General features: G+C 43.4%; 1 protein-coding gene across 4 annotated transcripts in view; it reads right to left on the bottom strand.

Annotated features, from left to right (window-relative positions):
* The window catches only part of Znf250 (zinc finger protein 250), a 39,579-nt gene that overhangs the window by 15,400 nt on the left and 12,097 nt on the right, over positions 1 to 12,082 (bottom strand). For 3 of the 4 annotated variants that reach the window (XM_033760774.1, XM_033760772.1, XM_033760773.1), the window contains one exon: positions 5,644 to 7,879. In XM_033760774.1, the coding sequence (XP_033616665.1) occupies positions 6,027 to 7,879 (1,853 nt within the window). In that variant the 3' untranslated portion in view covers positions 5,644 to 6,026. Of the gene's footprint in view, positions 1 to 5,643; positions 7,880 to 12,082 lie in introns of those variants that run through there. The other variant, XM_033760780.1, reaches the window with a different exon arrangement.

Here is a 12,082-nt window from a genome sequence, read left to right as displayed (position 1 = left end):
ACACACAGCAAAAAAAAAAAAAAAAAAAAAAAAAAAAAAAATTCAGGCTGCAGTTAGAGAAAAGACAAGAGGGTTGCCTGCTAAAGCACCGTAGCAGAGTGGTCTCCATGGTGTGGAGGTTTAACCAGTGAGTTGAGAGGATAACAGGCCATATGTGTTCTCCAAACTGGAGGTGTCAGTTTCCTCTGTAAATTACTGCCTCAGGGAAGGCGGTGCAATGGAGGTGAGGTGAGACCAAAATTGAGGATAGATGTTCCCTGTGGCTGAGATGGGGAGGCAGCTCATTCCAGTTCAGGTTCATGGAGCTGACTTTCCCCACCTTGAGTCGACTCTTCCACATTTTCTTCTGTTCACACCTCCGATAAGCTCTCTACTCCCATTTACAACAGATAATCTTGCCTCCCCCAATTTTGAAAACACAGGAGCTGAAAGCCATCACAGAAGGCCCTCCCTTTCCTACTACACCTACATGTCCACCAGTATTTGCCCATTTCCCCTTTATGGTGCATCACAGGAAGTGCCTGTGTGTGTGTGTGTGTCCAAGACCAACCTCTCTCAGCTTGTGGAAGAAGACTTTGTTCCTTCTTCCTTCCCCTCTACTAGCTTTCCACTATCTCTGCCTGCTTTGACTGTGGAGACCCTCCTTACCAGGCTCCTACTCCAAACTTCATGGGAGCAAGCCTCCCTGTCTCAATTCTCTTCTGCACAGCAATTTCCATCTGCACAGTGTTTGATGAAATTACCTCTTCTTCTGGCCAACTCGGTCTCTTTTCCACGGGTGCTATGTTGCTTCTCTTCCTCCCCCACTCCTGAATGCTGAGTGTTGGTGAGACTTGGACCTCTGTATTGAGTCCCCTCCCTCAGTCTCTCCCTGAAGTATCTCATACTTCCCCAGGGATTCATATCCCATGTTATGTATTATTTTGGAGGTGCTGAGACTCTAAAAAGGACTCATACTCCTTAAGGAAGTGTTCTACCACTGAGTGACATACTCAGCCCATTTAAAAGTATACCAGGGACTTTCAAACTTACATCTCTTTCCCAAATCTTTCCTTGAGGCCTAGGGTTCAGTTAACATATCTCAGCTTCAGTTAGATTCTTATGGATACTTCAAACTTGACAGGCTCTAAAGAGAACTCTTGATTTTTAACCCCTGACCTTGGCCTGCAGATACCCTGATAGCCCCAAGAGGAGTCGCTGGACTGAGTGGATGCATTTGAGGCTAGTCCTGTTATTTCAAAGTAGTCGTGCTCCTGATGTGAACCAGGAACTAAGAACCAGGCAGTAAATTTAGGGTAGCTGTTTCCTTCATTTCTCTCCCCTCTTCCTTTCTGAATAAAATCAGCACCTTGCCATGTTCAGCCTGGACTTGAACTCACTATGTAGCCCAGATGAGTCTCAAATAAACAATCTTCCTTTTTTAGGGTACTGGGGATTGAACTTAGGACCTTACGCTTGCAAAGCAGATCAGTGGAACCGCTGAGCTAAATTCCCAACCCAATCTTCCTTCTTTAGCCTTCCACATGCTGGGGCTACAGCCATGCACTATCACACACAATTTATCTGACACATTTAAAAGGAATGAAAAGGACACTGGGGAAAGAGAACTTTAAGTTGTTGCTATCCATGCTTCGCTGTCCTCAATGGCATAAAGTGGGTTTGTCTACAGCTCTCCAATAAATTCATCTAACTTAATGCTAGTTGAATGGATGTCTTTATTTGCTACTAAACAAACATTAACACACTTGCTACTTAGGATAATTTGGATTAGTTCCCAAATTATTTCAATTTGATTTTGACTGAGGCTGTACTGAATCCATAGAAAAGTTAGGAAAAATTTAACCCTCAATATATTGTGTCACCAGGTGTGGCAGGGCACACTTGTAATCCCAGAACTTGGGAAAGTGAGGCAGAAGGGTTGCCATGAGTTTGATGCCAGCCTGGGCTACATAGTGAGTTCAAGGCCAGCCTGAACTACAAAGCAAGATCCTGTCTTAAAAAACAACCCCCCCCACCCAGCCGGGTGTAGTGGCACATGCCTGTAATCCCAGCACTTGGTAGGCTGAGGCAGGAGGATTGCTGTGAGTTCGAGACCAGCCTGGGCTACATAGTGAGTTCAAGGCCAGCCTGAACTACAAAGCAAGATCCTGTCTTAAAAAACAACCCCCCCCACCCAGCCGGGTGTAGTGGCACATGCCTGTAATCCCAGCACTTGGTAGGCTGAGGCAGGAGGATTGCTGTGAGTTCGAGACCAGCCTGGGCTACATAGTGAGTTCCAGGTCAGTCTCAACTACATAGTGAGACCCTGTCTCAAAAAAACCAAAAAAACAAGAAAAACCAAAACCAAAAAAACCCCAACCCCCCCAAAGATATTATGTCTAAGAATGAACAAGATAAGACTTTACTATTTATGTCTCCATTTTTCTAATGTCCCTTTGAAGAATCTTTATGATTTAAAAATGGAGTCACTAGCCTATAAAAAAAGAAACTGACAAAGATATAGGAAACCACTAATATGGAACACAACAGAAACAAACCTACCCAATATGAAGGAGAAAAAAGACAAAACCAAGACTCAAGTATATTTTTAACATAGTATTTTTTGGGTTTTTTTTTGTTGTTGTTGTTGTTTTTTGAGACAAGGTCTCACTCTGTAGTTCAGGCTGGCCTTCAACTCATTATGTAGCTCAGGCTGGCTATGAACTCATGGTGATCCTCCTGCCTCAGCCTCCCAAGTGCTGGGATTACAGGTGTGCACCACACACCCAGCTTGACCATAGTATTTTGACTGTATAGCCTCAAACCAATAGAAGACTTGTAGACAAATACTGAGTAATCAATGTTTTTACAATGATTATGGATTAACAATTCTGAGACTACTATTAGTATAGTCTAGGAATGAGCAAAAATATTCAGTATATATATTGACGATAACAGGAACCATATTTCTGTTTTTAAAAAGGCTGGGTTATTACAAATATGGGAAAAGGGAAGAGTAGAATAAACTCTGTGTGAAACAGAACTGGTGATTTTTAAAATACTGACAGGTGTAGGAGTTGCTACAAAATAGTGTATGTGTAAGCACACAACATCTGTTTCCTAGCTTTCTGCTGAAAGGCCTTAGAAGTAAGTGTCTAGTAACAATGCACACATCCAACACTCAGGTCTTATTTCCCAAAACCTTCTGCACAAAAACCCCAGGACTTCTTGGGAAAAGAACTTATTCCACAGATGGGGGAAGGAACATATAGAATGAGATTGGAAGAGTTTGCTGTGCTAGAAAGCAAGGGCAGTGCTAACAAATGAAGGACCTAAGCACAGCCTGAATGGCCCCCAATGGCAAAACCTGGGCAATCTTCTCAATAAATAAAAGAAAAGTAACAAACTGGAACTCATTTTACATACAGGAATCAATGAGTCCATACTATATTAACGAACAAATACATGGAGGAAACACATCTCTTTCTTTGGTATCAGAATTAGGATGAATCATACAGAGATCTAAATGGGGTAAAAACTGATGAAAAGCAGGTTGTCTACATATATTCAAAGCCTCTTCCCAGAAAATACTTAATTACAAAGGGGAAAACAGTAACTTCACAGTGTAGCAAGTGATAAAGAATAACATCACCTGAGAGACCAAAAAAAATAAAAAAACATGGCCCTCAAGAACACATCTTCCATGGTTTCTGCCAAAGTCATCAGGAAACACCAGACAAATCCAAGAGGAAGGATATTCTACAAGATAAATGGCCCATGTGCTTAAAAAAATGTCTGTCATGAAAGACAAGGACTGAACTATTTTAGGCAGGAGGACATGACAACTACACACATGTGATTGAAGACTGGCTTCTGGACCAGGAAAAAACATTTCTACTTGCTATAAGGGACACCACTTGGACAAGTGTCAAAGCATTAATAAGGCTTATAGAGTATGTGCACCATCATCATTTATTCTCTGAGTTTGACAATGACACTATGGCCATGGGAGAGAAGGTTTTTGCTGAGAAGCACATGCTGACATTCTGGAGAAAGGTGCATCTGCAGCTCAGTGTTGGGGAAAAACTGTCTTTACTAATGGGGAGTTTTAAATCGCAAAAATGAAGGTTATAGTGGACACTTGTCATTTGTAACTACTCAAAACTCATGAAATCTACTCCACACACCCTGGGAGCTCTCTGCTGCCTTTTCAGCATAGAATCCACAACCTGCACTTTATTCCTTCCTTGCTGCTGGTGGAGAACAAGCATTAGTTTGGGCTCTAATACAGCTGCCCAAGATACTAAGTCAAATCACAGAAAAAGAGGGAAGTTCAACACCTGCTCCTACTGGCTTGGGTCAGAGCAGAGCAGTGCTCTCAAGCAGCAGGGCAGTTTATGTGGGAGTGTTCTGGAATCTTTTGTGGAAGATTGCCACTAAGTCTACTATTGTTCTACTGAGTCAGAATTCGAGCAGTCTGTGGATACACCTAACAGACTGTGAAGAACTCGGGACAGTTTGAAGTTGCCATCCACATCAGGCCACGCACTCTTCATAAAACTGACTCTAATAAGAATTCAGTTCAATGCTAGGTCTTGTTTCCCCCCCAAGGGCCTAAAATGTTCAAGGAAGGTTAAGGAGGGATCTTGTGTGGCTACGAGAGCTGGTCAAGAACCACACATGGCACAAATACAATCATTCCACAGCACAGTTTAGTCCCCTGGTCAGAAAATGCACCTCAAATCCTATAAGAATTCTTGAACCTGTGGGCAAAGTCTGGATGCAACAGGCTGGGTTGGCAAACTTTTCCTGTAAAGGGGCAGAAAGTAAAGTCTGGCTTTGTGGGCTATATGGTTATCTATCATAATTTCTCAGTTCTGGCATGTAAAACCTGGCACAGATATCTGTAAGCCAATGGCACAGATGCGTCCTGACAAAAATTAACTGACAAGTGTGCCAGACTTGGCCTGCAGATCCTGTGACTTATTAGCTGGTGTCTGCAGGCCTCTCTAGTGAGACATGTCAAATCTGGACTTTCTGTCTATCCAGGGGCCAGGGGTGGCCACATCTCTGGGAAAATGAGGGTGAGGGTTGGTGAGGTGGTTTAAGAGCAGGGCACCTAGAAGGTACTCCAAAAATATCTGGTGACATACGTATCTTGGAAAAGACTGAGCATGGAAGCTTATAGGGAAGAAAATGAGGTACAGAGAGGGCTGTCTCTGGGGGGACTGCACAATGAGGTACAGAACTGGAGGCTAGGACCCTAAGTCTTAGCAGAGCAGTGAGGAGGCAGCTGATCTGATTGCAGATATACATAAAGGAAAGCAGAAGAGTGGGGAAGTCTTGGGTGCATGCTGTATAATGGAGTCAGCAAGGAGGGGGTGAAGAATTAGTTTATCACCTCTGGGGAGGATGACAGACCAACCAGACCTGAAAAACGCTCAGTCTGATTTTATGTAAACAAAATATCAACAACAGCCACTGGCAGAGAACTTACTCCTTGTGATTAATTGCCAAACAAAAGAATTACTGTGGCTATCTCCAACCAAAGGTCATTTTTTTTTAGTTAACAATTTTTTTTTCTTTTTAGATAGCGTCTCGCTATGTAGTTCAGGCTGTCCCTGAAATCACTATGTAGCCAAGGCTGGCCTTGAACTTGTGGTATTTCTCTTGCCTCAGCCTTCCAAGTGCTGAGATTATATGCATGCACCACCATGCCCAGCTTGGTAATTTCTGACTACAATAATACACTCTGTTCATAAGTATGCAGCCTTCATAATCTTTTCCTCCTAGCAAATATGGTTACCTATTCACAAACTTAAAAACAAAACAAAATACCTACAAGAGATCACAGGAGATAGAGGAATGGCAGGGGAAGGGAGCCTGTACTGGGTGATTGTAAGGAGGGATCCGGGTGTTGTGGTAGCTGAATGTGTAGATGATTGAGTGAGCCTGAGTTTCAGGTCTGGGAAGGTGTAGAGGCTGAGATAAAGGCCAGAAGAGTCTGAAAGGAGCATGGTTTGATTTCATTCGTCCCAGCCCATAGACTACTCTCTGGTGTGAATCAACTGGTGTTTAATTAACTTTGACCGCTGGCTGAATGCTTTCCCACAGGTAGTGCAGTCATAGGGCTTTACCCCAGTGTGAATTCTCTGGTGCTGGATTAGAACCGAACGCTGACTGAAGGCTTTTCCACATTCACTGCATTTGTATGGCCTCTCACCAGTGTGGATTATCTGATGTTGAATAAGGTGTGAGCTCTGGCTGAAGCCTTTACCACATTCAACACATGTGTAGGGCTTCTCCCCAGTGTGAACTTTCTGGTGGTGAATAAGATTTGAGCTTCGGTTGAAGGCTTTACCACACTGGTTACACTCATGGGGTTTCAAACCATTATGAATCCTCTGGTGCTGAATGAGAGTTGAGCTCTGGCTGAAAGTTTTTCCACATTCGGTACACTCATAGGGTTTCTCTCCAGTGTGGACTCGCTGGTGAAGGATGAGGTTGGAGCTGCGACCAAAAGTCTTCCCACATTCATGGCACTCGTAGGGCTTGTCACCAGTGTGCACTCCCTGATGCTGGATGAGAGCGGAGCTGTGGCTGAAGGCCTTCCCGCAGACACTACATCCATACGGCTTCTCTCCTGTGTGGATTATCTGGTGCTTCCTGAGCACTGAACTGTAACTAAACGCTTTTCCACACACCTTACACACGTGAGGCTTTTCTCCAGTGTGAATTCTTTGATGCTGAATAAGACTGGAACTCTGACTAAATGCTTTCCCACAGTCACTGCACTTGTAAGGTTTCTCTCCAGTGTGAACCCTGTGATGCTTAATGAGGTTGGAAACTCGACTGAATGGTTTGCCACAATCGTTACATTCGTAAGGTTTCTCTCCGGTGTGAACCCTCTGATGCTTTCTGAGATGTGCACTCTGGCTGAAGGCCTTCCTGCATTCCCCACACTCAAAAGGCTTCTCCCCTGTGTGAATCCTGTGGTGTTTAATGAGGTTTGAGCTCCGCCTAAAGGCCTTCCCACATTTGTCACACACATATGGTTTCTCCCCAGAATGGATTCTCTGATGTTGGATAAGGTTTGAGCTCCGCCTAAAAGCCTTTCCACACTCGTTGCATTCGTAGGGCTTTTCACTCATGTGAGACTTTTGGTGCTTTTTAAGGCTTGAGTTCTGGCTGAAGGCTTTTCCACATTCATTACACACATAAGGCCTCTCACTGCTGTGATGAATCTGATGCCTAGCAAGGTCTGCACACTCACGAAAGGCTTTCCCACATTCACTGCACTGGTAGGCTTTCACACTCACAAGAGATGGCTGATGGTTTTTAAGAACTGAGTTCTGGCTGAAGGATTTCCCACATTCATCACACATAAAGGACTTCTCTCCAGTGTTAGCTATCTGATGCTGAAAAAGGTCAATGTTTCCTCTGAAGGTTTTTCCACACCCATTACATATGAATGGGCTTTCACTTAGGGGAACACCCTCACAATCAGTTAGGTCCTCAATGTGCTGGAAGGCATTAAGGCCATATGTGTCATACAGACGTGGCCTCTCTTCCATAGGGACTCCCTGATATACCATCAAGCTTGGGCTCAGATTGAAGCTTTGGTCAAAACTATGACAATCCAGACCTTTCTCCCTTAAGGGATCCTGAAGGAGCGCTGTTACTGGTGTGAAGTCCCCCTTCTGGTGGAGAGGCTGTACCAGGTTCTCATCTCCAGGGACCCTCCAGTCCCTTTCTATTATGTCCTCACAGAGTTCTCCAAACTCAGCCATCTGGGAAACATCACCTGCACAGTTTTCTGATATTTCTGCCTGTGATTTCAAATCCTCACAAACATTTTCCTTCAGACAACACTCTTTGTCTTCAGTCTTGGTATCACAATCTGAAACAATAAATACTCAGTCATAGAAGGAACTATTATGATTGGAATAAGACAGCATACAGACAAGTCTACAGGGCCATTGGCCTCACCTTCAGCAGAGGAAGCATGAGGAACAGGGAACCCACCATAGATGGTAGTCTAGATCTTGCAAAGGAACTATAGAGAGCTGACAGAGCTCTTGGATGATAATGCTACACAGAAGCTGAACAGCAAGAGCTACCCACCTTCCCCAGGATTCCACATCCCAGAGATGCACCTGTAGCTTCTCTGCTGGCTCAGGCCAAGATGCTAGGTGCCCCCAGTTTCCTTTCCCATCACACTTGGAGGAATTCCAGTCAGTGTTACTTGAAAATATGCCCGAATCCATGTGCTTCTTACTCCTCCCACCCACACAAAGAAATATCATATGCTGTTACATAATTACATATTGACCTACCTTTTCTTTCTCAATATTGTAAGATGCAAACCTCTTAGGCCTATCTTTTTCTTTTAGTACTAGCTAGTGATGTTTAGGTTTGGTCTTAAGACTCAACAATGTGAAGAGGCAGAGCCTTGCTGCAGGTATCAAGAAGCCCATTTTTCTTTACAGAAGCATAGACAGGTATGAGACATATTGTTGGCCCTCCTGCCAACTTCTGCTCAAATGTGCCTCAGTGGAGAGCCCTTCACTGACTACTGAACGTATGTACCAGTCTCTCCCTCTTCTTACCCGTCCCTGCTATCTCCTGCACAGCACAGTGCACTCCCTGAAACCAGTCAGGGAGGATCCCTGTTGAGCTATTGTCATTAATGCTCATTGGTTAAGGACATTCTTCAAATGTCACTGGCCCCTGCCTCACTTTCTCAGTACCCCTACCTATCTGTGACATGTAGAACTGCTTCCAAGGCTACACACATTCATTCCCAGAAGCTGCCCGCGATGTCAACTGCAAATGCAACTTGGCCATATGCCCAGCCCTCACAGATCCAGCCCCTCTGCCTGTTGCACCAGTTTCTCATGCTGATGTTTCATGTTCTGTTCACTGACACCTGTGGCTCAGATACAGTGTGGTTACGTCTCAAGTCACAATGCCCCCAACCCTAGAGGTGCCTTGGTTCTATGGTGCATTTAGGAAATGTGATATTCACATGCCACTGGGGTCTCAGAAGGAATAGAGGGAATGGTGAGGGCCACAGGGACAAGCAAGACCTGGATGGGATTCCATGGTCTTGCCAGCTATGGTCTGGAGCTTGCTACACATTCCCCTTCCTGCCAAGTCACCAGTCTGGAAGTCCACTGGCCTCTTCTGGCTACGTAGAAAGAACCAAACAGAGAAGGATGAAAGCTGTGGCAATAACAGAAACAGCGGTTAGTACAGCTTTTCTGTAAAAGTTGAAAAAACGTATTTGACACTTCATGGCTACATGGTCTCTGTCAAATGGTCCTTTGTAGTTGTTTTAAGATATTCATTTAAAAACCTTCAATATCAGTTTAAGTTCACAGGACATATGAAACAGCCCATTAGCTGAATTTGGTGACCACCGATTGAGAGGTCAGCAGAGTAGATAGGAGGTGTGGCAATGGGAAAATGGCATTCTAGCCTGAGCCACTATTTAGATGAATCTCTTACTGAGACAGTGATCAAAACTGACTTTTGTGGGACAGGAGATCACTTTTTGTTTGTTTGTTTTTTGGTACCGGGGATAGAACTCGGGTCCTTGTGCTTGCAAAGCAGGCACCGGAACCACTGAGCTAGATCCACAGCCCTTACTTTTGGATTTAAATAATTTGATGTAATTCATCTTTGCAACCCAAGAAATACAGTTAAAAATGTTAAAAGTTCTTCTTTGGAAAGAAAATACAAAATCAGAAGTAAAATCTCCCTTTAGGAAAAATCCGTAAAATGCCATTAAAATTTGGGCTTAACAGCAAAAAAAAAGACCAGAGAGCAAATGGCCACCTGCACTACACTCACTATACTGGGATTCAGTCCTTCTAGAGCAAAAGACAAAGTATTTTCCTGGAGAAGAAACATTTATGATCAGTAGCTTCCAACTGTGTGGCTAGAGTCCCTCATCACAATGGGTCCACTGGGGCCCCTTGTGACTGAAACCAAGAAGCTTACTAGGAGAGCGCAGTAGCAACCTCAGGGCCTTGGCAAGGCACTGGGCTGTGCAGACCCCAAAAGGAACCTCACACTCAAGTGGGAAATCCATTAGTAATCCACCTCCTACAGTGACTTGTTTCCTGTTAATAATTTATTAAGTTTACATAAATAATCATTCTACAGTGATCAGTTTACAATACTGTGCAACCATCACTTTATTTTCAAAAACTTCTGCATTACTCCAAAATAAAATCCCTCACACACAGCCAGGCATGCATCAGACATGTCCTGTGCCCATAGCCCTAGCTACTTGGAGAACAGATCAGGAATGCCTGATTCTAGGAATTTGAGGGCTGTCTGGGTAACAGCAATACCCTAATTCCATACTCCTCTAAAACCTTACTCAGTAAGCAGTCTATCCCTATCTTCTCCTCATTCCAGCTTCTGGCAACTACCCATCTTTACTCTGCCCCTGTGGATTTGTCTATTCTGGGCATTTTTGTGATAGAAACATACATTTTATGACCTTTTGAGCTTTTTCACTTGGGATGTTCTAAAGGTTCATCCATGTATCAGTAGTTCATTTCTTTTTATGGCTGAATTATATCCTATACACATCACAGTCCATCCACAGACAGCTGAGATGTCTGCATCTTTTGGTTATTGTAGTATTGCTATGAACATGATGTACGTATACAGATTTTCCTTGATTTATGATGGGATCATAGGCTGATAAATCCATTTGGAGGGTCCAGCTTGACATGAGCACAGCCATCTTGGTTGTTACTGCCATTCTGTCCACGAGATGATCCTGGCACATATCCCCAACCCTACAGGACAGTCATTAAAATAGTCATTGGAAAGCCGGGCATGGTGGCGCATGCCTGTAATCCCAGCACTCGGGAGGCTGAGGCAGGAGGATCACTGTGAGTTCAAGACCAGCCTGGGCTACGTAGTGAGTTCCAGATCACTCTCAACTACATAGTGAGACCCTGTCTCAAAAAACCAAAAAAAAAAAATAAAAAACAAAAAAAAAAGAAAGAAAGAAAGAAAGAAAGAAAGAAAGAAAGAAAGAAAGAAAGAAAGAAAGAAAGAAAAAGATAGTCATTGGAGCATATTTTGCTATCCAATGACACCCAGGCTGTTTCTGAACTGATGCTGAATATTTTAATTTTTTTTTTAAAGAAAGGCCAGGTAGGCTGGGCACAGTGACACTTGCCTATAATCCCAACACTTGGGAGGCTGAGGCAGGAGGATTGTCATGAGTTCAAGGCCAGCCTCACCTACATAGTAAGACCTCTAAAAATAAATCAAGGGCCAGGGATTTAGCTCAGTGGTTCCAGTGCCTGCCTCTCAAATGCAAGGACCCAAGTTTGATCCCCGGTACCAAATAAAATAAAATAAAACAAAAACAAAAAACATATAAAAGAAAGACCAGGAGGACCAGGGATTTAGCTCAGTGGCACTGTGCCTCGCAAACACAAGGTCCTGAGTTTGATCCAGGGTACCAAAAAAACACAAAAAAATCCAGGTAATATTCTGGATGGTCTTTGTCTATTTAGCATGTAACTCCTGCCTCAGGTCCAGGAGTCCTCCTACCTTGCCACTATGAAGGACACAGGTTTTTGTGGGGGGTACTTGGGGTCGAATGGGTCCTTGCGCTTTTGAGGCAGGTCCAGAACCACTGAGCCAAATCCCCAGCCCCAGGACACACTTTTGTTCTAAACCCTAATTGCATTTTGTTCAATCCTAGATCTGAACATTTTTTTCTTTCATCTCTTGGACTTTTTCGTCTTTGGCCACCTGTTTTCATACACTGGGTCTAAAACACCATTGCAGAGAAAAATAATTTAAGTTGAAAAAAATATTTAAAAAGAAAATGTAGCTGCTGAACATCACAACTCAGCAACACAGCACAATGTAAAACATAGTTTATCTTCTTTCAAGACTTTCTTGCTAACTGTAGCTGTGCCTTGATTGCTGTCCAGCATGAGAAGTGAGTAGTGTACTCTAGCATAGTAGAAGATTAAAATTTTAAATTTGAAGTAGTTTCTACTGAATGTAACTTTTTGCACCATCACAAAAGTAAAAAAACTTGTAAGTTAAAAAAAAAAAA

The sequence above is a fragment of the Fukomys damarensis genome, unplaced genomic scaffold (assembly GCF_012274545.1).
Source record: "Fukomys damarensis isolate Sample0158 unplaced genomic scaffold, DMR_v1.0_HiC HiC_scaffold_5, whole genome shotgun sequence".
Classification (NCBI taxonomy): Eukaryota; Metazoa; Chordata; class Mammalia; order Rodentia; family Bathyergidae; genus Fukomys; species Fukomys damarensis.
The sequence above is the reverse complement of the archived record's forward strand: the minus strand, read 5'-3'. Positions and strand labels throughout refer to the sequence as shown.